The sequence below is a fragment of the Mastigoproctus giganteus genome, chromosome 6, assembly GCF_048544385.1.
Source record: "Mastigoproctus giganteus isolate SK-2022 chromosome 6, ASM4854438v1, whole genome shotgun sequence".
Taxonomy (NCBI): domain Eukaryota; kingdom Metazoa; phylum Arthropoda; class Arachnida; order Uropygi; family Thelyphonidae; genus Mastigoproctus; species Mastigoproctus giganteus.
In genome coordinates, this window is record NC_143580.1 from 16,194,972 (window position 1) to 16,219,506 (window position 24,535).

Here is a 24,535-nt window from a genome sequence, read left to right on the forward strand (position 1 = left end):
ATGAAAAGCCTAGTAGCCTCCAAAATTTAAGTCCCTGAAGGCTTCCCATTTAGAATTCAACTTTGGTAACATCATCAGTTGACCCCCCCTGTACAGAATTTAAAAACTGTCTGAGACCTCTGTAGTCACCTTTATGAAAGCAAAAAATCCTTCCCTTTAGCCTTGATGGTAGTTACATCTTTAAATAATTCCCACGTCAGTACATTGTGATCACTGTCACCCAGTGGTTCCTTTATCTGCAGATTCGTAATGTATGAATAATCACTGCTGATAATCAGATCAAGAGTATTACTCCCTCTGGTTGCCTCTCGAACATGTTGCTGAAAAAAAACGTTACTCATCCAGTAAATCCACAAAAGTCTTGCTAGTGTGTGAGTGACCAACCCACAAGTTCCAGTCAATATCTGGAAAGTTAAAATCTCCCAATAATAAGACATTCTGAGTTACTGGCCCACTATTTCTCTGTAGAGTTATTCGTTGTACTCATCAGAGCCATTGGGCCGATAACACATACCTACTCTCATTTTTCCTTTCCCAGTGCTGATTTCACAACAAACAGACTCAACACTGCACCAACATCAATTGGATGCACTTCCTTAGATTTTATGTGTTTCTTAACTAACAGCATAACCTCTCCTCCCTTCCTATCCTGTCTATCCTTCCTATACACATTGTATAGGAAGGATAGACAGGATAGGCCTATATCTGTGTGACACCACATCTCTGATATCCCAACAATATCTGCCTTTGATGTCTTGACTAGCACTTCAAGCTCATCAACTTTATTAACTATACTCCTAGCATTGGTGTACATGCAAGTATACATGCACCTGTTCCTGCTCCTAGCCACCCTAACACAGCCCATGTATTTACTTGTTCCACTATGACTCCCAGCAGTCCTGGAAATCTCCATTACCTTGCTTTCCAGTCTGCTGCCCATTCTAATAGAAGCAGTGCAAGAATCACTTTTGCCTCTGCCTGCGGCCACTATCCCCCCCACACTAGCATTTTTCCGACCCACCTAACACTGCCTCGATAGCATCAGCAAATATTCTTTCACCCTTTCTATTTAAGTGTATCCCATCCCTGTAGAAGCAGTTTCTCCTGTCAACAAGCACAGACCAGGCTGGAAAAAAAGTCTACCCCTTGAGCCTTGCACAGTCTCTCCAGGGCCGAATTGATTGACAAGGCTCTCACCATATACTCCCTCCTATCGTGTCTGGGCAGAATTGCAGACACTTTTCACATTCAACCCTAACTCGCGACTTTTTTTCAACATTGACCTGTACTTGTTGAGTAAATCTGCAGATCTCTTACTCTTAATGTCATTAGTTCCAACGTGTACAAAAATATCACCTTTTGTGCCTTGAAAAGTATGATGCTCTACAGTGTTCTCAACTTTTGCCCCTGGCAGACATACCCTGGTCCTGTTCCACCTATCCTTCTTACATAGTATATTTCCCCATCTCCCTGACAATAGTCACCAACAATAATTAGTTCCTTTGGGACCAGCGCATTCTTGCCTTGGAGATTGCCTCTGTGTTGCCTGATGCACAGGAATGAGCTCTGTCATTGAGCTGGCCAGCTGAGAGCCTGATGGGCTCCTCATATTAATTTCTTTGAGGGCATTTACCCTACACCTCAAGCTCTCATATACGCCCATCGGAATGCTGAGTTGGCACCTAATTTTTTGACACTCCATACACCTAGCACACGCAAAGGCATCCTCCTTGGCTAGATCATGTTCTGTTTTAAAAAGGTCGGCAAACATTTCACATTTCGCACATTTTTTGACACTGTGGTGCATTGGAGAATTTCCCCCTTCGTTTCTCCCCCAAGCCACAGCACTCTCGCTAGTCTGTGATCTTCGCTTCGCAGCTCTAGTCTGGGTCATGATTTCCATTTAAATACAATTTAATTAACGATGAAATTTAATAAGATTAATAATATTTTTGATTAATTGATAATACTATAATAAGCTAAGATTCCTAATACAGTGCTTCATATTATGCTATCTAGTTTAACTTTACACCTTACGCTATCAGATCGAGATATATATACGTTAAGCTATTTCTTATCGTCTACAATATGGCGGCTAGTTCAACAATATTGGTGCCAACACCGGGAGTCGTAACTTCCAAAAATTGCTGGTTAAATTCAAAATAAGAAGCTAACGAACGCTACTAAACCTATTTAATATCTCCGTAAAACACAATGTACTATGTTAAATGAAGAAGAATACGTTAAAAATTAAACAATACTTATCCCTTTACAGCAGCCAAAAATCCACCGTCCGTACTGTTCTGCAATCCCATTAAAATTAAAACGTAGCCTGTAAAATCAAGAAAACTATAATAATAAAGAAATTATTATGGCTTTCAAATTTTAAAGAATGTTTATTCTTCATCATCGACTAAATGCACACTCGTTGAACACTTATTGGCTCGGCACTCGTTGATTTGTTGCACAAGGAGTCGTCGTCTTCAGAAATGCTTCAAGAGGCATTTGTTTCCAAGATAATCGTCTATTTTCTTTATAAATTTCAATAGATGCATAAGCATTTTTTAACAGAACGCACAAATTGCAACTAACATGCTTTGCACAGAGTAACAAGTTTACGAAGCTTTAAAAAAAAAAAGGAATGAAGAGAAGATTCTGAAAATTTATTTATGTTTTTTATACGACTGAAGATTTCAGTAAAGGGGAAACACATTTCACCATAATAACACAAAAAGCCATACAATTCCAGCTATTGGTATTTTCGCAAATGCAATAACATTGTGCCTCCGTAGCCAAGTGGGAAGGAGCAGCAGTGCATAGCACATGCTTCTTGATTAGACCGGGGTTCGAGCCCGTCACCACCAAATACGGAGGATGCGGAAAGGTCAGGGAATGACCACCGCATATCCCGGAGCAATATGGCCTTAGTTGCTAATGCTCCTAAAAACCAAATAACAAACAAACAAGAAGGAGTAACATCGAGTTTACTACCCGTTTATAATTGCCTGCAGTAACAGAAAAGCCCAATAAACCATAAAGTGCAAATTGTCTTTATTTTTTTATGGTCGTGACTTCCAGAAATGTGCTTTAGAAAAATGTCACAAAGCCACGCAGAATTAGTTCTTATAACAGAACATATGATAACGATGAAAGTGTAGTGCATTTTCGTGATTTGAATTGATAACTATTACAATTTGCACTATAAAAACGACCTTTTAGAGAGTTATATGGCGAAAATTTCAACTTCCGAGGTCTTGGAACGAATTACCAAAAAACAGTGTTATTGGGTTCAAATTATGATATTTTCACGATACAATGGTGTTTCTGGAACAGATTAATATCATAAAGTGGGGTACACTGTATTGCATAGCTACGCGCATGGTTTTAAATGCAGTATTTATGAATGTTTAACATTTATTTTTTGCAATTTTCATATTTTCGATTTTGTTGATACTTGATACTTTGAAAAACAAAAACTCGTAAACCCAGGAACTCGTAAAGTGAGAACGCCTGTATATGTTTTTATAGACTTGCTTTGTTTTCAAATGTAATTCTAAAAAATTATCAGTTATGCAGCATTATATTGCTATTAATCACAAAGGAAAAAGCAGCATTTTATGATGGCCAGAAATTAATCAAGCTAACCAGAAATATTTGCAAAATGCCTCAGCAACAGAGCTATAAAGAAAATATTCTCAGTATTTTGCTGTCGTGACACATTAAAGAATTTGCAATTGATAAATCAATATAGTGTGTTTGTCATATTTTTCTCTTTATATATAAATACTTATTTATATAGTATTTATACTGATATTTATATACTGTATATATATTATTCAAGCAGTATTAAGTGAATGTAATAATAAAAATATAGTATTTTTATTTTTGTAATGCTTTTTATGTTTGAATTTTGGGAGCAGGGCAGGAAAAAACCATTTAACTAAAGTATTGCATATTTTTAATAGATGAGCAGTCACTCCATATATTAGTCAACAATGCAGGAGTAATGAGATGTCCTCGAATGCTAACTTCTGAAGGAATTGAAATGCAGTTTGGAGTGAATCATTTAGGTAAGTGTCCATACAGTGACTCTGTATCAGAAGTGCTCAGCACATGATGTGCAAACACACATCAAGACAAAACCAGTGTAAAAATTTGGCATTTTACTGTTTTCTCTCCAGCTAACTAGATTCTAGCTGGTTTTTAGGCATATTTGCATAAATATATATATATATATATATATATAATTATTTTTATTGTTATGTGTAGAATGTAGTAGGTATATATATATAAGTATAGAATTTAAATATAGAATTTAACTAGCGCTAATAATGAAAATACCGTGTATCCTGGTAGCGATATATGTGTTGAACAAAGGGTGGAAAGAAGGAAAAGAAAAAGTGTAATGATATAAAAAAGAATGTAACGATATAAAAAGAAACAAATTTTGAAAAAACAACGACCAATGTGGAAATAGCATTGCAGTATTTTTCATAATTTTTGTGTCTTCGTCTGAGGTCATCCACCAAAATTATGAAAAAGAACAGCAATACTCTTACTTCTGTTTCTGACATGTTCTGTATGTCAAAGAGCACGTGTAAGAAGCCACGTGGTAAAAATAATTTAGAATACAAATTTAGAATAAATAAAATACAAGTTATGTAAAACTATTATGTGTTACTAATGTATTACATACAGAACATGGATGACCTTACAGAAGTAAGTGGACCGCTATGAAAGTGAAGACAAAGGAAGGGAGTGTCCGAATGACAAGAACTTACCGCTACTGGACGGGTTGACAGAAAAGACTGAGCCGGAGGCTAACCCGTGTATATATGCGTAGAAACGCTAGCGGCGCCTAGCGTTAGACGAATTTGTTGTCTGTATATTATGTAATTTACGTATGCGGTGGAGTTGCTCAAATTATCCAGGTTGAGCTCACGCCGCCTAGAACAGCTTATATACACTTGATACTTCTATTTCTACTTGATTTTTTATATATTTACTATCCTATCCCTATCTTGAAAGTACAGTTTACTCTTGGTTGCGCCTACACTTTATTTTGATGTCATTTTAATTATTATTGTAACTTTAATTTTAATTGTAATTTTATGCAACTTATATGTATGGAACCAGATAACTTTGATAACATACTACATGGGCAGAGTAGAATAAATTTGACCCCGGGTACACATGCTCTGTATTGTACTCCGCAACACGGATGTAACTCTAAACATACGCATTTAACACACACAAGACAGAGCACAACAGCATGTAATGCTTCTAACTTAGAGAAATATGGGATCCATCACCTTAAATTCAACACCTGCAAGAATAAACTTTGTTTAACCTGTCCCTGTATACACCCGCAGCATATAACAAATGATGCATCAAAACCTACTTTTTGTAAAACTAGTAATGTTATATACCTCATAACCTGCAAAACATGTAATATAAAATACGTTGGACAAACTAGCAATAAGCTGCACCTAAGAATTAATCAGCATAGATCTGACATCAATAACTACTTAAATAGAAATAATAATAATATAGAACATGAAATAGAATATATGCATTTTCAATCGCACAACTTCAACAATATATACATATCCATATTAGCACAGATTAATAACGCTAATATTAGAACTATACAAGAAGAAATATTTATGTTAAAATTAAAAACATTATACCCATATGGTCTAAATAATAAATTCAACCATAAAATTATTACTAATAACTTAACAGACAGTTGTATATATGACAAATTCAATATAATCAAGTTCCATAAGAACCCACGGAAACGTACTAATAAATCTAAAAATACCAGCAACAAGCACAGTACTATTTTAGGTGATTTTGAAGTCACCCTTAAGAACTGGGATAAAAATATTATAAATGTGCAAGATATACATAATTTACTTTTCAGTACTAAACACAGTATACTGAGAGCACTATACAAGTTCATACGCACTTTCAATTTCGAGTCCAAACATCTCTTTCATATAATAAATGATATTTGTAAATTCAATCTAAAAAACAAAAGCTCTACAACATGTGATAAAGAATCAATCATTATCTTGAACTTCAACAACCATATCATGGACAACATAAATATCAATAAACTTATAAATCAGCATAATCATCTACTTCCTAATACTAGTCCTAGTTATATTAAAGTAAGATATAAGTATAATAAACCCTTTGGATTATTAGCTTGTAACTACAAATCTATAGCTACCAGTTTAATATCACATATTACAGACAACAACTGCATTTGTCAACAAAGCAACATGCAGCAATATATTGATCCAGACTATGGACATATCATTACAGGAAATCTAAACATAGTTACGGACCCAATGCTCAGATATGTACTATCACAAGGATTCAAATTCAGGCCGCGTACCAAAATAAATGTAACCAACTTCAATAAACAGATATATCAAGACCTGTTAAACTACTGCTTCCAATTAGCCTACAAAAATAACACACCTATAGAAGCATATCATATGTGGATTAGCCATACATTCGCCTTATTCAAGCATAAATACGCATTGCACAGTTCAAATGTATATTATCAAGATAAATACTACAACTTGACTAAATTAAAACAAAAACTGCTAGAAATACACAAAGACTTCGTAATCACACCGGTAGATAAAGCAGCCAATAATTTTGCATTCATTTGCAAATATTTTTATACACATACTTTAACTAATGAACTTAACTCAAGCAATACTTACAAGCCGATATCCAGTACATGTAATATCATTACAAAAAAACTAATGGCCTTCAATAAAAAACTAAAGCTCAACTTAAGCAATTACAGCTTACCTTATATCTACTTCATTCCTAAATTTCATAAAAAACCAATAGGCTTCAGATTCATAACCTCATGTAAAAATAGTTATGTACACAAATCTGGAAAGACACTTGAACAACTACTGCAACCACTGATGCATAACATACATAACAGCAAAATCATAGGCAACAACCAACCCGTATTAAAATTTTTGCAAAGTAATAAAGTCAATAATATTCAAACCTTTGATTTCCATAGCCTATTTACCAGTATCAATCAAATCAATCTCAAATCGGTACTAAAAGATATTTAGGATAAACACAAGGACTTTATTTCCTGCAACACATATTACTGGAACAACATACTGAACTTATGTATTTCCAATAACTTCATATATATGATGGTAACACAGTATATCAACAAACCAATGGAACACCTATGGGCAGCCCAGCCTCATGCATAATAGCCAACCTATATTTATACTGGTCAGAAACCTCATTTCCACAGGACCTAATCCTATTCAGATATATAGACGACCTCATAGTAATCAACTGCCCGAATTTCATCCAGGATTATGGACATTTATACCCTAACGAACTTGTACTAGAAAGAACAAACAATTCTGATACAGCAGCCCATTTTTTGGATCTAGACATTAATTTAAAAAATGGTATAGCCTCCATCAATTTGTACAACAAATGTGAAGCATTCAACTTTAGCATAGTAAACTTTACACAATGGAATTCCAATATTTCCAAACAGGTACATGCTAATGTTATCCTAGCACAATGCATCAGAATAGCAACAATATGCAGCGACAAAACAACAGCTATTGATAACATCAGAATATTATACAGTAAACTAACCAAAAATGTTTTTCCTATTGCATATCTGCGTCATCATATCAATAAATCCCTTAACATATTAAGGCACAAGAACTTAATAGATATTAATATAAACAGCATTATTAACTTATAATTATTCCCATACGCATCAAGTATGTATATAGTGTAAATACAATACACTAGGCCTCTTTGGTGTCTTACGGTCTGGAAAACTTGTACCCACCGATTGGCCTGACATAGTGTATTTACCTTGTAACTATCTTGTAATTATTTTTAAACCTATCTTGATTTATTTATTTAATTGTAATTTGATTGTAACTTAAATGTACACAGTTACACTCTTAACACAACTGACGTAAATACTTTATATTTCTTATCTATCCCGGATGTTTGAGCAACTCCACCGCATAAGTAAATTACATAATATACAGACAACAAATTCGTCTAACACTAGGCGCCGCTAGCGTTTCTACGCATATATACACGGGTTAGCCTCCGGCTCAGTCTTTTCTGTCAACCCGTCCAGTAGCGGTAAGTTCTTGTCATTCGGACACTCCCTTCCTTTGTCTTCACTTTCATAGCGGTCCACTTACTTCTGTAAGGTCATCCATGTTCTGTATGTAATACATTAGTAACACATAATAGTTTTACATAACTTGTATTTTATTTATTCTAAATTTGTATCCTAAATTATTTTTACCACGTGGCTTCTTACACGTGCTCTTTTAATTTAGAATACAAATTTAGAATAAATAAAATACAAGTTATGTAAAACTATTATGTGTTACTAATGTATTACATACAGAACATGGATGACCTTACAGAAGTAAGTGGACCGCTATGAAAGTGAAGACAAAGGAAGGGAGTGTCCGAATGACAAGAACTTACCGCTACTGGACGGGTTGACAGAAAAGACTGAGCCGGAGGCTAACCCGTGTATATATGCGTAGAAACGCTAGCGGCGCCTAGCGTTAGACGAATTTGTTGTCTGTATATTATGTAATTTACGTATGCGGTACACAAAAATTATGAAAAATACTGCAATGCTATTTTCACATTGGTCGTTGTTTTTTCAAAATTTGTTTCTTTTTATATCGTTACATTCTTTTTTATATCGTTACACTTTTTCTTTTCCTTCTTTCCACCCTTTGTTCAACACATATATCGCTACCAGGATACACGGTATTTTCATTATTAGCGCTAGTTAAATTCTATATTTAAATTCTATACTTCTATATATACCTACTACATTCTACACATAACAATAAAAATAATTTTATGTATATATTATGGTTGTAGGGTACCTTTGCTCTTGCAGTGTCCCTGATCCATAATCCATATTATCGCACTTCAAATCCGACTTCTCTATTTATTTTTAATTTTATTATTCGTAATAATTATTATCCTAAGCTTTATCCAGGTTGAGCTCACGCTGCCTAGAACAGCTTATATACACTTGCTATTTCTTTTTTCTACTCGATTTTTATATATTCACCATCCTATCCTATTTATTTTTAATTTTTTTATTATTTGTAATTATATATATATATATAAATTATTTTTATGTGTAGAATATAGTAAGTATACATATAAGTATCGAATTTAACTAATGCTACTAATGAAAATACGGTGTACCCTGGGAGCGATATGTGTTGAACAAAGGGTGGAAGAAAGGAAAAGAAAATAAGTGTAACGATATAAAATGAAAAGAACCAAAAAGCAAATTTTGGAAAAAACAACGACCAAGGTAGAAATAGTATTGCAGTATCTTTCATAATTTTTGTGTCTTCTTCAGGGGTCATCCACCAAAATTATGAAAAGGACAGCAATACTCTTACTTCTGTTTCTGACATGTTCTGTATGTCAAAGAACACGTGTAAGAAACCACGTGGTAAAAACTAAAAAGAATTTTGAATACAAATTTTGAATAAATAATTAAATAGTTATGCAAAACTATTATGTGTTACTAAAGTATTACATACAGAACATGGATGACCTTACAGAAGTAAGTAGACTGCTATGAAAGTGAAATAGGCGAAGACAAAGGAAAGGAGTGACCGAATGACAAGGACTTACCGCTACTGGTGGTGTTGACAGAAAAGACTATGCCGGAGGCTAACCCGTGTATATATGCGTAGATACGCTAGCGGCGCCTAGCGTTAGACGAATTTTGGTGTCTGTATATTATGTAATGAATTTACGTAGGCGGTGGAGCTGCGCTAGGCTAATATTAAGTACATGATGCTCAAACACCCAGGATAGCTAAGAAATATAATAGCTGACAAAGTAGCAGTAGAAGGCAGCTAAACTTTGTTAAGGCGAAAAAATAGATTGGGTATAGTAAAAAAAATAGTGCTCTGGTATAGCGTTCGGTAGACTAATGGCGCACAGAGCATAAAATGTAGAATCTATTAAAGTAAAAAGATGATTAAATTAGAAATATGTAGTTGGGCTAGGGTAATTCGGGGTTGCAAACCTGTTCCTATAGTTAGGACCCTGAATGAATGTCCGAGAGTTAGTGCATCATGTATTTAAGTCAGTTGTGTTAAAAGTGTAATTGTGTACATTTAAGTTACAATCAAATCACAATTAACGATTAAATAAATAAATCAAGATAGGCTTAAAAATAATTACAAGATAAATACACTGTGTTAGGCCAATCGGTGGGTACGAGTTTTCCAGACTGTAAGACACCAAAGAGGCCTAGTGTATTGTATTTACACTATATACATACTTGATGCGTATGGGAATAATTATAAGTCAATAATGCTGTTTATATTAATATCTATTAGGTTCTTGTGCCTTAATATGTTAAGGGCTTTATTGATATGATGGCGCAGATATGCAATAGGAAAAAGATTTTTGGTCAGTTTACTGTAAGCAGGCATTCTATACAATGCCTTACGTTTTTAGGCAAAGTATGAAATATCTGTTTTATTTTAATATTTTACATACTTTCCCTAGGCATTGTAAAGAATACATAGGCACTATATAGAATGACAAATACTATTTCGGCAAAGTATGAAAAAGGCTTTTATTGAAAATATGCATGTGAAAATGTAAGATATAGGATTTTTCTACAGAAAGAGAAAAAGCCCAGTGCTGAACTACTTGTTGCTACAAGGTAGACTCGAATGGCATTTTGAATTGCACTTAATTGCTTTTTTCATACAAAAGCACTTCAAATTTTGGCACTTGGTCTTGCAAGTACACCTCACGGACAAGGGTTCGAACCCTTGTCCGCTACCCATGGACTGAGCAGAAGCAGCTGACTGGAGAGCTATTTCGTGGTCAGGAACGTCTCCAGCTCTCAGTAAGTCCTTGGGACATAAAGTGAATTGTGATCTGGCATAGAGTTGGTTTAAAATTCTTTCAGCAGTTCCAAGTCAGTAAAACCCATCATCTGTCACACTCATAACAACCGCCAGCAGATTGCGCGAGTCCCCCTGTCTCTTGTCAATGTCTGGAATAGGAACTCGCACAGTGGCCCCCAAAGGTGCAGGAGGAAATTTTTTGTTGGAATTCATTTTTATTTTTTTGGCCTGTATTTCCAGAATCAATTTATATAGAATTTTACCTTCGACAGCATTCTCAATATTGAAGCAAAGGGTACACAAAATATTAACATCATAACCTTCTTTTTTCTCACTTCCATCATCTTTATTCTCATGTCCACAGGCGGCATGAATATTTCGGTGACAGTTTCTACACGTATGGGCACCACTGGTTTCCTTCAAACAGACGCAGTAGGTAGCAGAACTGGAAGTCTCTTCGGTAGACATGTATTCATCACCACTTTCGTTTCTTCCATCGTTGACTACAGTCTCGTCCGTGTTTTGCACAATAGACTTTCTCTTGGATAGGGTGATCTCTTTCTTCTTGTATTGTTCGAACGTTTTCCATCATTTTTTCCAGTTGCTCCTCAGTCTATATGTCTTGTAAAACATCTTGGGGTAAGGAAGACGTTGTGAGACCCACTTTAGCTTTGCAGCCAAAGAGAGCATCATATGGTGTTCTCTTAATCCCAGAATGAAATGCCCTGTTCTTCATAAGTTGCACGAAACGTAGTGGTGACTCCGTAGCCAGGTGGGCAGGAGCAGCAGTGCGTAGCACACGCTTCTTGATTAGACCGGGGCTTGAGCCCGTGAGCCACCAAATACGGAGGATGCGGAAAGGTCAGGGAATGACCACCGCATATCCCCGGAGCAATATGGCCTTAGTTGCTAATGCTCCTAAAAACCAAATAACAACAACAACAACGAAACGTAGTCCCTCACTCCATTGGTCAGTTTTTCATCCACGAACACAGCATATTTTCAATGTCCTGATTAGCTCTTTCAACACTTCCTTGGCTTTGTGAGTGATGAGGCTTGCCATGGACGATCTTCAAAGTCGGCCAGTACTCGCCACTCACAAAGATTATTGTGAGTGGCGATTATTTTCTCAATTTTTTATGCTAAAATGTGAATGAAAAGGAAACGCATAGTTTTAACGTTGCAACAAAAAGACAGAAATTATTAATAGAATTAGAAAAGGTGAAAATTTAGGAAATCTCTCCAAAGAGTTTAATGTGGGGACTTCAACAATTTCTGACATCAAGAAGATTTCCAACACTATAACAGAATTTGTGTCGATTATGGGTAGTGAAGGAGGATCTAACAGGAAAAAGACTGTCAAAACCTGAAAATGCCGCTTTAGAGAGTGCATTTTATTTGTGGTTTCTTCAGAAGCGAAGTTTAGGTGAACCAGTGTCTGGCCTGATGTTGTGTGAAAAAGCATTGTATTTTAATCCAAAATTAAGAGGTAATGAAGATTTTTAAGGCAAGCACAAGTTGGCTGAAAAACTTTAAACTGAGACACGGTATACGCGAACTAGACTTTCAAAGCGAGAAACTTTCTGCAGACAAATCGGCAGTGGTCTCCTTGTAAGTTTGCTTCAGTTATAGTAAATTAAGAGAAAGAAAACATTTTATAATGTGATGAGATGGGCTTATTACGAAAAGCATTACCGAGAAAAATCGTAGCCAATAAAAGAGAAATGCCTCCACCACGTTTTAAGATGAGAAAAGAGCAAGTTATGATTGCTGTGTGTGCAAATGCTATTGGGGCACTCAGATTGTCCATGCTCATTATTGGTAAGTTGAAAAAACTGAGAGCATTTAAAATTTTTCTAATTTTCCTGTTTTGTATAAAAATCATAAAAATTCCTGGATGGGTGTTTCTGTTTTCCTATATTGATTTATAATTTTTTTTTATTTTTATTTAATTAATCTTAATAATTTATTTAATTCAAGGCGAGAAACTTTCTGCAGTCTCTCGTAGGAAAAAAGTTAAGCGAGCCTTAGATTTTTAAATCATGGAATAGGCAGTCGTTTTTTTTTTTTTTTTCCAAATCGTAAATGAGAATTTTCAAATTGTTAATCTTACCTTGCATTTGATTATCTGAAAAATTTGGCTATCTAGAAGAGGTCTGAAATCAATTATTCTGGATAACTGATGCTCTGCTGTACTAATACAGTCGATTCCGGTTATTTGGGACACATTGGGACTAGTGCATTTTGGTCCGAATAAGCTGCTGCCCCAATTACCCCGCGCTTTACAACTGATTCACTGTACAATCAAATCACGTTACGATGGAGTCACCATAGTAAAGTACTGTTCATTATACGATGTGCAGTAAGCGCCGGTCATTGTGATCACGTTTGTGAATTGAATTTTAATTCTATTAAACAGCGATTCTAATTAGAGAAAATATGAGGAATATTATCCACAGGCTATAAAAGCAAAGATATATTAAGCACAAATTTACCCTTTATTACCTTACCAATTAAAAAATTAAATGATACATGAAAATCGGAAGAATATACGTGATAATTGGAATAATTAATACGCACTGTAATATGTACATACTAACTAAACTAGTTGACATTTCTGTTCACTGACATTTGTGGGTGGGGGTTAAAATTTAAAACAGTAAAAAGATAAGCAATCAATAACAAAGAACACGGCACACACAAATTGCAAGTAACACGATACATGCAAGTGAGAACAGAGTAACGAGTTACAAAGCTTTAAAAATAGGAATGAAGAGAAGATCTGAAAATTGATTTTTTTATATGATTGAAGATTTCAAGGAAGTGTAAACACGTTTCACCATAATAACCCACAGAATTCCAGCTGTCGGTATTATCGCAAATTCAGTAAGATCGAGTTTACTGTCCGTTTATGATAGATTTCACTAACAGAAAAGCCCAATAAACAGGTAACTGCTAATCGTTTTTATTGTTTTATGGTTGTGACCTCCAGAATTTTGACCGAACCACGTGGTACCATCGGAGACAATCATAGGGTAATCTCCAGTGCCCGTTTATCTCCAGTTTAATCTCCTGCCCCGATTAAACGGCATGCTGTCCCAATTAAGCGAAGTAAACCCTGGCTATTTTCTCGATTGGTTTCTGTTTTTTAAGATTTGCCCCAGATAAATGGCTGCCCCTATTAACTGGTGGCCCAAATAACTGGAATGCACTGTATTAGGGTACATTACATTGAGTAGGATATATGTACTAATATATCCTGCTCAATCCATTTTTCAACTTGGTACATTATAACCTAAGCTGCCTATGTGCAATAAAAAATCAAATAACCAACTAATGACAGTTGAGTGAGAACCTTTGTTTTTTCAGCAGAGATCTTTCTCTGTGGTATCTTATAGAATTCTCTGAACTTCTACTCACTTTACCACATTCAGGGATTGGATCATTTTGAATAATTTATTTATTGCATCTAAATGTTTAAAAACTATCCAGCTGACGAAGCAATCAGTTTTTCAGCATCACTTTTCTCTAATTGTCTTTTTGCATAATCTCAGCTTGGCTTTGCTGTGCAATTTCTTCATATCCTCTGGAGTCACTATAATATTCTAGCCATAGTTTTTCCTAGGCCATTCATACATTTAGAAATTTCATCCCAGACTATGCTTCACCAGTGATGGCTTTTTATAGCTTTGAGGATGTTGATTTCCAAAATTATTATTAGAGTTGGAGTCCTCCTCACCCTCAGTTTTGCTAACTGCTCTGGAAACTGTTTGTTTATAGTAAAGAGCTTGAAATTGTGTAGCATCCTAATCCATAAGTTTCAACAGTGTTCTTGTATTTGTCAGTTAGAAACAACCTTAACCTTTCCTGCTGGCAAATATTCTACACCTTGTGGATGCCCCATGCTGCCAAGAAAGTATCCTTGCAGACTGCAGCATTTTGCCTGCAAGTACATTTTTTATGTAATCTTTACTAACAGCTAGGCAAAAATATTCCATACACCATTCTTGAAAAACTATGTCACTGAGGCCTTCTTATTTGCATTTCACTGAACAGACAACATTGAGTGCAGGTAGCCCTTTAATGAGAGTGGTAAAGCAGTATCGGTCGACATTTAAAATCTATAGCAGTCTATCCTAAGAAAAAAGTTAAGCGAGCCTTAGATTTCTTAAATCATAGAATAGGCTCTTTCAGACATTTATTAATTTTTATTTTTTTTTTTCCAAAATTGATTTTTTCCACATTTCAAAATTTGTGGGTGGAATGATGTTGAGATTTTAATATTAAAATGGGATGCAAAAATGTTGGGGTATAAGTACAATTATTGGGAAAATCTGATACAGTTTGGTTAGTGTGTTGCAGACCAGTACAATAAATATATTGCTTCCCTGAATGGCTAAGGTTGACAGTTGGACAAAGTTTAATAAGGAATAGCAGGATTGTTAGTATAGTCTTGTAGTAGGAAACATTTTGAATGATTGGATGTATGTTGTATAATCAGTTTTTTTTTTTTTTTTTTTTTTGCAGTGAAAGCAGTAAAAGAACGGGATTGCCTTTACTAATATGCATACACACACACACACTGTGATGCTCAAAAAAATTGCATCACTTGCAAAATTCACTGAATTTCTGTGAATTAATTGAATTGATAGCATAAGCTATTGCATCATCCATCTCTAGGAAATTCTTTTAGATTGTCACATGCCATACATGATTGCATCACCCTAGCAGCAGTATAAATGTAGTGCATATGCCACAAGCCCAGTATTCTGTGCTTTTGCAATGGCCATTTTCACAATTAACACCACATAGGAAAAGTGTTGCTGCAGCATTGAATGCAGAGGGACATTCTATGCATGAAATAGCTAAAAGGATTCACTGTAATGAAACTCGCAGTCTAAACAGACAAAAAGGAAGTGGACATTTATGAATATCTTCTGCAGTGCATGATAGATTTCTGGTCTGCCTGTGTATCTTAAAGAGAAGATCCTCGTTGGCAGATCTTAAAAACAGGATGGGAGGAGAATACAGGAATAAAGACAAGTACTGCTACAGTATGTAGATGCCTTTTCTCATCAGCATTAGTAGCACATTGCCCAAGAAAAAAGCCACTTTTTGATGAAAAATATAAAAGCCCAGCATCTAAAGTAGGCAAAAGAGCATGTTAGTTGGTCTGAGGATCAGTGAAAATGTGTTATTTTCTTTGATGAATCCAAATTCAATCTGCATGGTTCAGACAGCTAGCAGACTGTTAGATGAAGAAGAGAAGAATTTCATCCTGTCTGTATCATCTCCACAGTGAAACTTTCTGCATCTCAAATAATATGGGGGGCTGTATTTCAGATAGAGGAGTTGGTCATCTTGAATTTGTGAAGGGTAAAGTGAATGCTGAGGTGTACAAGGACATTAAGACAAAATTACTTCCCACAATTAGAGATCACTACAAGTATGTTACCAATTGCATTATTCAGGACAACTCTGCTCCTTGTCTTAGAGCCAAAACCATAACTACTACTTGATAAAATTAGCAAAAGCTTTAAATTTATGAAGTTGCACTCTTGCTTAAATAATTGCAATTTATTTCACTGTCTTTACTGCCCTCAGATGCAAAAATAGTTGAAGAATAAATCAATTCACACAGTAACATTAGCATTAGTAGAGGCACATGATGCAAGAAAACAAGCTTCTACAGTATCAGCCAAAAAAAAAAAAAAAACCTTTGCATTTCACCGATCCATTCATTTCAAATGTTTGTCTAGTTCTGCCTTGAATTAGCTCAGAGTCAAATTTAATGCTAGCTAAAGGCAAATTTCCACACATCTGTTGTACAACTGTTTTTCCTCAGTTTCAGTCTATGCCCCCTCAGGTTTGTAATCTGAGCAAGAATCCCCTCAGCATTAAGCCTGCTCAATCCATTCAATGCCTTATACACCTCAATCAGATTGCCTCGCAGGTGCCTTTCTTCCTTTGTTCCCTTCACCAGTCTTGTTGCCATTCTCTGTACTAGTTCTAGCAACTCTACATAATTCCTAAAATGAGGTTTCCAGACCTGTACACAGTACTCAAGTTGTGACCTGACCATTGCCTTATACAAGGGGATAATCACCTCCTTATCCCTGCTCACAAAATTCTTGTATATTATTGACAAGACTACGACCTACTCTGGCATTACGATTTGCATGCTTAATAGCATCCGGCAATCAAGTCAGAATCCAACAAAGCCGTCCTATCAAATTACCCATACTCCCTATGGTTAAGTAACCTGGAAAACCGTAGCGTGTATGTCCACCTTTATAACTGCCTACATTGCTCAGAAAACTTCATATCTGGCTGTACAATTACCCCAAGGTCTCTTTCATTCTCCACTAACCCAAGTGTAACACACATAGTTGGTACATTTCTCTGGGGTTATTGCTACCCATATACAGTAGTTTGCATTTGTCAATGTTAAGCTTCGGTTGCCACTTCTCAGCCCATCTACCCAACTTTTCCAGATCCTGTTGCAGCAGCATATTGTCATTACTGTTATTAACAACCCGGCCAACCCTTGTATCATCTGCAAACTTTGACAACATTAAGCTTGATATACCTTCATCAATGCGCCTCCGTAGCCAGGTGGGAAGGAGCAGCAGTGCGTAACACACGCTTCTTGATTAGACTGGGGTTCGAGCCCGTCACCACCAAATACGAAGGATGCGGAAAGGTCAGGGAACGACCACCGCATATTCCCGGAGCAATATGGCCTTAGTTGCTAATGCTCCTAAAAATCAAATAACAAACAACCAAACAAACCTTCATCAATATCATTGATAAATATAGAACACAACAATGGGCCCAACACGAAACCCTGAGGGGCACCACTAATTTTTTTTTTTTTATGAAAACCCCAAACACGAGAGGTATTAGAACCTATAGTACTTAGTACCATACTTGGGTAGGAGGTTGAGAAGACAAAAGAAGATATTTGTTGATATTAGACTTGAAATTCTGTAGACTAATTTTCACGAAATACGTATGAAGGAAGGTTGTTCCAGAATACGGCAATATAAACGAGGAAGATGAAAAGTTGGTTCCATGAGTTTGAAGTTGAACAGTAAATGGATGTTGGCTGGTGGCGGCACGTGTTCAGACTGTTTTGAAAGAGAGAGCAGGAATTATAGAAGCCAGTCAGAAGAACAGTGCCCATGGAAGTATTTGTAGAAAAGGCATGCAGCAGAAACAGTACACCTATGAGACAGCGAGTGGACTAATAACATTAGTCCACGTAGAGCAATACCCATCGATCACCACTCTCTGTCTTCTCCCACTCAACCATCCTTTTATCCATTGTAGCAACTTGCCCTTAATGCCATACTGCTCCAAATTGTACAGTATTCTTCTGTGTGCAACAGTATCAAAAGCTTTCCTGAAATTGAAGTATATGACTCAAAATTATTTTCTGCATCCAGTTCCTTTGTGACCACATCACAATATCCAGTCAAATTGGTTAGACAAGACTTCCCCTTGAGAAACCCATGCTGTGTTTGAATTGTTGCTGCAGTCTTGTCTAAATGATCCTGCAATGCTTCTTTAACAAGCGACTCCATTATTTTCCCTGGAACAGAAATCAAATTAACAGGTCTGTAATTACCTGTGTTTGTCTAGAATTGGATTGGAGATACATTTGCACATCTCCAGTCCATGTGGACTTCCCCTGAGTCCAAGGTTGCACTCATAATTATGGCTAAGGGTTTGCTTACTTCCTTTGCTGCCTCCTTTAATATAACTGAATAGATCCCATCCACCCCAGGTGCCTTTCTTATGTTTAACTTCAACAATTTCTCCTCCTTGAATAACTCCTCATGTTTGAATGAAGATTGAAAATACTCATTTAGTTCAGCAGCTATCTGAGAATGATCATCTACATCAAACCATTGATATCAAGTGGATAAATCTGATTCATCCCCTTCCTTTTAGAGTTTATATAAGTAAAGAAGTCTTTGCTGTTTTTTCTTTGCAACCTTTGCCAAAGATTTTTCATAATCTGCCTTTGCTTGCCTAACCTCCTTTGTGACTTGATTATAGACTAGCTTGTATCTACCATAGGCTTCTGTATCACCTGACAATTTATGTGCATCTCATGCATTTTTCTTCTCTGCCACAAGTCTCATTAATTCATCTAACATCCATTTGGGCCTGAACCTAGAGCAGTATTTCTTAGTTGGAACAAAAAGCCTAGTAGCTTCCAAGATTACTTTCTTGAATGCTTCCCATTTAGAATTTGCTGTTGGTAACATCAGTTAGTCCCACTGTATGTATAGAACCTAAAAAATCTCTGAGACTACTGTAGTCACCTTTACGAAAGTAAACACCCTTCCCTTTACCCCTGATGGTAGTTACATCTTTAAGTAAATCCCACATCAGTACACTGCTGATAATCAAATCAAGAGTGTTACTCCCTCTTGTTGCCTCTGTAACATGCTGCTGTAGAAAACAATCATCCAATAGATCCACAAAAGCCTTGCTAGCGTGCAAGTGACCAACCCACAAATTCCAGTCTATATCTGGGAAGTTAAAATCCCCCATTGGAAGACACTGATTTACTGACCCACTCTGCTTCTCTGTATAATTGTTCATTGTACTCATCAGAGTCATTAGGCCTATAACAAACTCCTACCTTCATTTTGCTTTCCCAGTGCTTATGTCACACCAAACTGACTTAACATTGCACTGTCCATCTATGTCAACTGGATGCACTTCCTTAGATTTTGTGTTTCTTAACTAATATCATAACCCCTCCTCCCTTCCTATTCTGTCTATCCTTTCTGTACACATTGTACTGCCCAAATTCCAATTCTGCATCCCTTCTATCTGAGTGGCTCCAAGTCTCTGATGTCCCAACAGTATCCACCTTGGATGTCTTAACCAGCACTTCAAATTCACCAAATTTGTTTACTGTACTCCTAACATTGGTGTACATGCAAGTATATGTGCACCTGTGCTTACTCTTAGTTACTCTAACACAGCCCATGTGTTTACTTGTTTCATGACCCCCCCAGCAGTTCCTGAAATCCCCAGCAACAGGCTTTCTAGGCTACTGCTCATTTCAGTAGAAGCAGTACAAGAATCATTTCCACCTATGCCTGCGGCTACTATTACTCTGTGAATTCCCCCAAGTTAGCAGTTTTCCGACCCACCTAACATTGCCTCGATAGCATCAGCAAATATTCTCACAACCTTTCTATTTAAGTGTATCCCATCACTGTAGAAGCAGTCTCTCCTGTTAACAAGCACAGACCACGCTGAGAAAAATTCTACCCCATGAGCCCTGCACAATCTCTCCAGGGCCGAATTGATTGATAAGGCTCTCATCATATACTCCCTCCTATCGTGTCTGGGCAGGATCGCAGACACTTTCAAATTTAACCCTAACTCACAACTTTTTTTCAGCATTGACCTGTACTTGCTTAATAAATCTGTCGATCTCCTACACTTAATGTCGTTAGTGTCAATGTGTACAACGATATCACCTTTTGTGCCCTTGAAAGATATCTGCTCAACAACATCACAAACTTTGCCCCGAGCAGACATACACTGGTCCTATTCCACCTATCCTTTTTGCACAATATATTTCCCGTTTCCCTGACAATTGAGTCATCAACATGGCCTGGAAACAGTGCAGACCTCTATCCAGTTGAAAATTGTTGGAACAAATGGGTGTTTCAGTATTGCAAAAGAAATCAAAAACACTTAGTGAGCTGCAGGTGACATTAATCCATGTTTGGTACCATGATATTTCTCAGGAATACATTCAGAACCTTATCTAGTCGATGCCACAACAATGTGCAGCAGTCATCAAAGCAAGAGGCAGGCCAGTGAAATGTTAATGTGCATTTTGTTGTGTTTTTTGGTCATATAGCAATGTGAGCAAACTAATAAAAAAAAATCAGTGCTTTTATAGATTTTTTGTTATTATACAAACCATAAATAACATGCTTTTATTTCATTGGTATATTTACCTGTAAGCATAAAAGTAAATTTTTCTGAAATTAATAGTTTCATATATGTATTGTTATTATTTATGTTCTTTAAACTATTTCTAAAAGATTGGCTGCCAGTGTAAGAACAAAAAACCTAAAACTGAGGTGATGCAGTTTTGTTGAGCACCACTTATACATATGTATTGTCTTAATTAAATTAAAAAAAAAAATAAATAATAGAATAGACTACAATATACATTCTATATCATTTTCCCAGTCTGCTTCCCTGTAGTAGTTGGCAACTAAACAAATGTGATCAATGCATCCAGTGAATTACAAAGTGCTTAATATGCAGGTTCAGTATGGCTGTAATAAGTTTAACTAAAAGTTTTATTAAAACCATTGCTGGATAGACTGAATACTATATACAGGCGGGCCTCGATTAACGCGATTAATTCGTCCCACTAGCGCATTGCGCAAAACGGAAACGCGTTAATCGAATATAGTAACCAATAGGAAAAATTATAATTGGTCCTTGACTTTCTGGATTGTCCATAAAGAATTTTAAAAATACCTTTTAAATAACTTTTTAACTGTATATAATGTAAAAGATAATGAAAATAATTATGGAATTAAATATTTATTGCATAAAACAGCGGTTCTTAAACTGTGCGCCGCGAAATATTTTAAATTTTCGAGGAAAACACAGTGATACTCGACATCTGTCGGACATCGCGCGAACTACTAGCTCGAGGTAGTTCACAGTTTCAGCATTTCTTATTAAGTTGTTTGGACCTAACTACTAAACGAAACTGTTAGGTATTTTCTTTTGGTCTGGGTGCGCCTAGAAAAAATTACTGAGACATTAAAGGCGCCGTGAACCGAGAAACTTTGGGAACCTCTGACATAAAATACATAATGAAGAAATTACTGTTGCGGAAATATTTGAACAGTGTTGACTTTCTCTTTTCATCAATCAATTTCCGATAGCTGACAACAATCTTCTCTGGGCCCTGGCGAAATAAATATTGCAGAGAACATCAAACCTTCTGTTTGAGGTTCTACGTGATACGAAAGATTTCATCTAATTCTTTTACCGTTATCTCCTTCGCGGTAACATTTTCATCTGGCTCATTTAAATATTTGAATTTTTAAATGGAAGTCTGTATTGACTTTATTAGCAGGAGACAAACACGTCTTCTTCCGATGGTTGATGGAACACACCGAGATAGGCAGCAGGCAAACGTTTGTTTATTGACCGCACGACTCGCGGTAAGCTTAACACACGATTCAAATCTTTTTCAACTATCACATAAAAAAAAAAGATCGCGTTAACTGGAAATTTGCATCGTGTAAAGTGAAAAGTGGTATCATTTTTCAAATAGCGTTAACTGAATATCGTGTTAATCGAACTCGTGTTATGCGAAGCCTAGCTGTATAAGTGAATAGTGAATTCCTAAAACAACAAATAGTATGTTTTGAGTCTACAAACAAAACAGAAGCCTTTAATGATAATTCTTTAAAAAAAAAAAAAAAAAAGTAGTTTCCTTTTTGGTACTTTCAGCACTTTCCTCAGAGGATAAAATAAGTGCAGAATTCTTGATTTTATGCTACAAATGCCAGAAGAGATCAACATCCTAGCATCCCATGAATAGTATTCATAACTTTCCTTAAATATAAATTATAAAAAATTTAAAAACTAAAAACTAATAAGAAAACAATATATTAGCTCTTGTGGAGAAAAAAAAAAAGCTTATTTCTTTGTTTTTTTAGGACATTTCCTACTGACAAATCTTCTGCTTAATAAATTGGTAGCCAGTGTTCCCAGTCGAATTATTAATGTTTCCAGTGTTGCTCATCAGTCAGGTGACATCAACTTTGATGACCTCAATAGTAAAAAATCTTATGATCCAGCATTTGCATATGCTCAAAGTAAACTTGCAAATATTCTCTTTACTCAAGAACTTAGCAAAAGACTCAAAGGTATATAAGTGTTTTTATATTTTTTCTTTATTTTAAAAAAGTTGCATTATTCAAATTTTTTGTTTGTTTATTCTTTTTGAAAATAATGGTTCTTTAGTAATACATAAATGTCTTATTTTGAATTGTGATCAGCATAGTCCAATTTTATGTTCATTCTGTATAGTTTCCAACATGATTGTATTACAAGCATAAATTTTCAGAACTTTTACTGTTTAAATTTTTCATGTTAAAACAAAAAAAGTACTTTTTTTTTTTTTTTTTTTTTTTTAAGATTCTCAAGTTCAAGTATACGCTGTCCATCCTGGTATAGTCAACACTGAAATTACAAGGCACATGGGGTTTACAAAGTCTTTTTTTGCCTCCATCTTTGTGTCACCTCTGCTCTGGTTATTTCCTAAGACACCTAATCAGGGAGCACAAACAATCCTTTTTTGTTCTCTGTCACCTGATGTGGTCAACTTAAGTGGAAAATATTTCAGGTAAAATTTCTCTTATGAATAAACAAAAAGAATGCAGTGGTTTCCAACCTGGATATTTGTGTGAAAAAACTAATACCAAGTAATCTGCAACATTTTTAGCTTCAAACTTATTCGTTAAAAGTTCCATAGTTGCCTTATAGCTGAATCCCTAATAATCAGTATCTCTCTCTCTCTCTCTCTCTCTCTCTCTCTCTCTCTCTCTTAGAAAGAAATTTTCTTTACATGTAAAAATATAAATGAAATTTTATATTTTTATAAGAATTATAAATTGTTTATAAGTATTTTGATAGAAGAGTCACAAATTATTTATTTTTTTTAATATTGAAATTGACTTTCAAGTTTATAATATAAAAATATTTTTTACCAATCTTTGGGTTGCAGAGACTATTATGTATCTTCAAAGACCACTGTCAATATGCCTGTTTTCATTTATTCACCAAAAGAAAACATTATTGAACTTTTTATGTTACTTCTGGTGATATATATTATTAGACTAAGTAAAAATTATTTCTTAAAGGATACTTTTGTACACAAATGTTTTATTTTTCTTGTAGCAACTGCAAAGAAGCAGAACCCTCAGAAAAAGCTAAGGATGAGGATATGGCTAAAAGACTATGGTTAGTTAGTGAGAAGTGGACTCATATAAAGTAATTCTTGATTGTAGTGGCATATTTTTTGTCAAGCATCTTAGACAAAAAATAACTTTGGAGATTATCTTAATAGTCAAAAAGAAAGAGGATATCATTGGTCTGTGTGGAAAGAGAAAACCTTAATCTTCGAATGCAACACAGCCGTGCTGCTTCAAAAAGTGGCCTATTTACAGGTTTCGGTTCTCATGAAAGATGTAGCTGGTATCCATATAAGAACTGTAAGTGCATATTTCTGCCCAGAATTGACAAGAAAATTAAATTCTTAGTTTTGTAATAATTTTTATAAACCCATCATTAAAATCACTTTATGGAAATTATTCTCAAATTAAATAAAGTATCTTCCTGGGGCCATTAGTTAAAATATGTAAAACAAAAGACCCACAGCTGAGCAATCAGGCACAACAAAGTTGCCAATGTGATTACTAGCAAGCTTGCTTCTGTAACCTTCTCAACAGCATTGATATAGGCAGGGCCAGCCACAAGCATGTTCAACCAGTTCTGTT

At 35.5% G+C, this 24,535-nt stretch overlaps 1 protein-coding gene across 2 annotated transcripts in view; it reads left to right on the forward strand.

Annotated features, from left to right (window-relative positions):
• LOC150084007 (retinol dehydrogenase 13-like) overlaps positions 1-24,286 on the forward strand; it is a 50,212-nt gene extending 25,926 nt beyond the window's left edge. The window contains exons 4-7 of one of the 2 annotated variants that reach the window (XM_090374980.1): positions 3,966-4,070; positions 22,694-22,903; positions 23,175-23,382; positions 23,937-24,286. In XM_090374980.1, coding sequence (XP_090231106.1) covers positions 3,966-4,070; positions 22,694-22,903; positions 23,175-23,382; positions 23,937-24,033 — 620 coding nt within the window. In that variant the 3' untranslated portion in view covers positions 24,034-24,286. The remainder of the gene's footprint in view (positions 1-3,965; positions 4,071-22,693; positions 22,904-23,174; positions 23,383-23,936) is intronic. The other variant, XM_090374981.1, reaches the window with a different exon arrangement.
• The last annotated feature ends 249 nt before the right edge of the window (positions 24,287-24,535 follow it).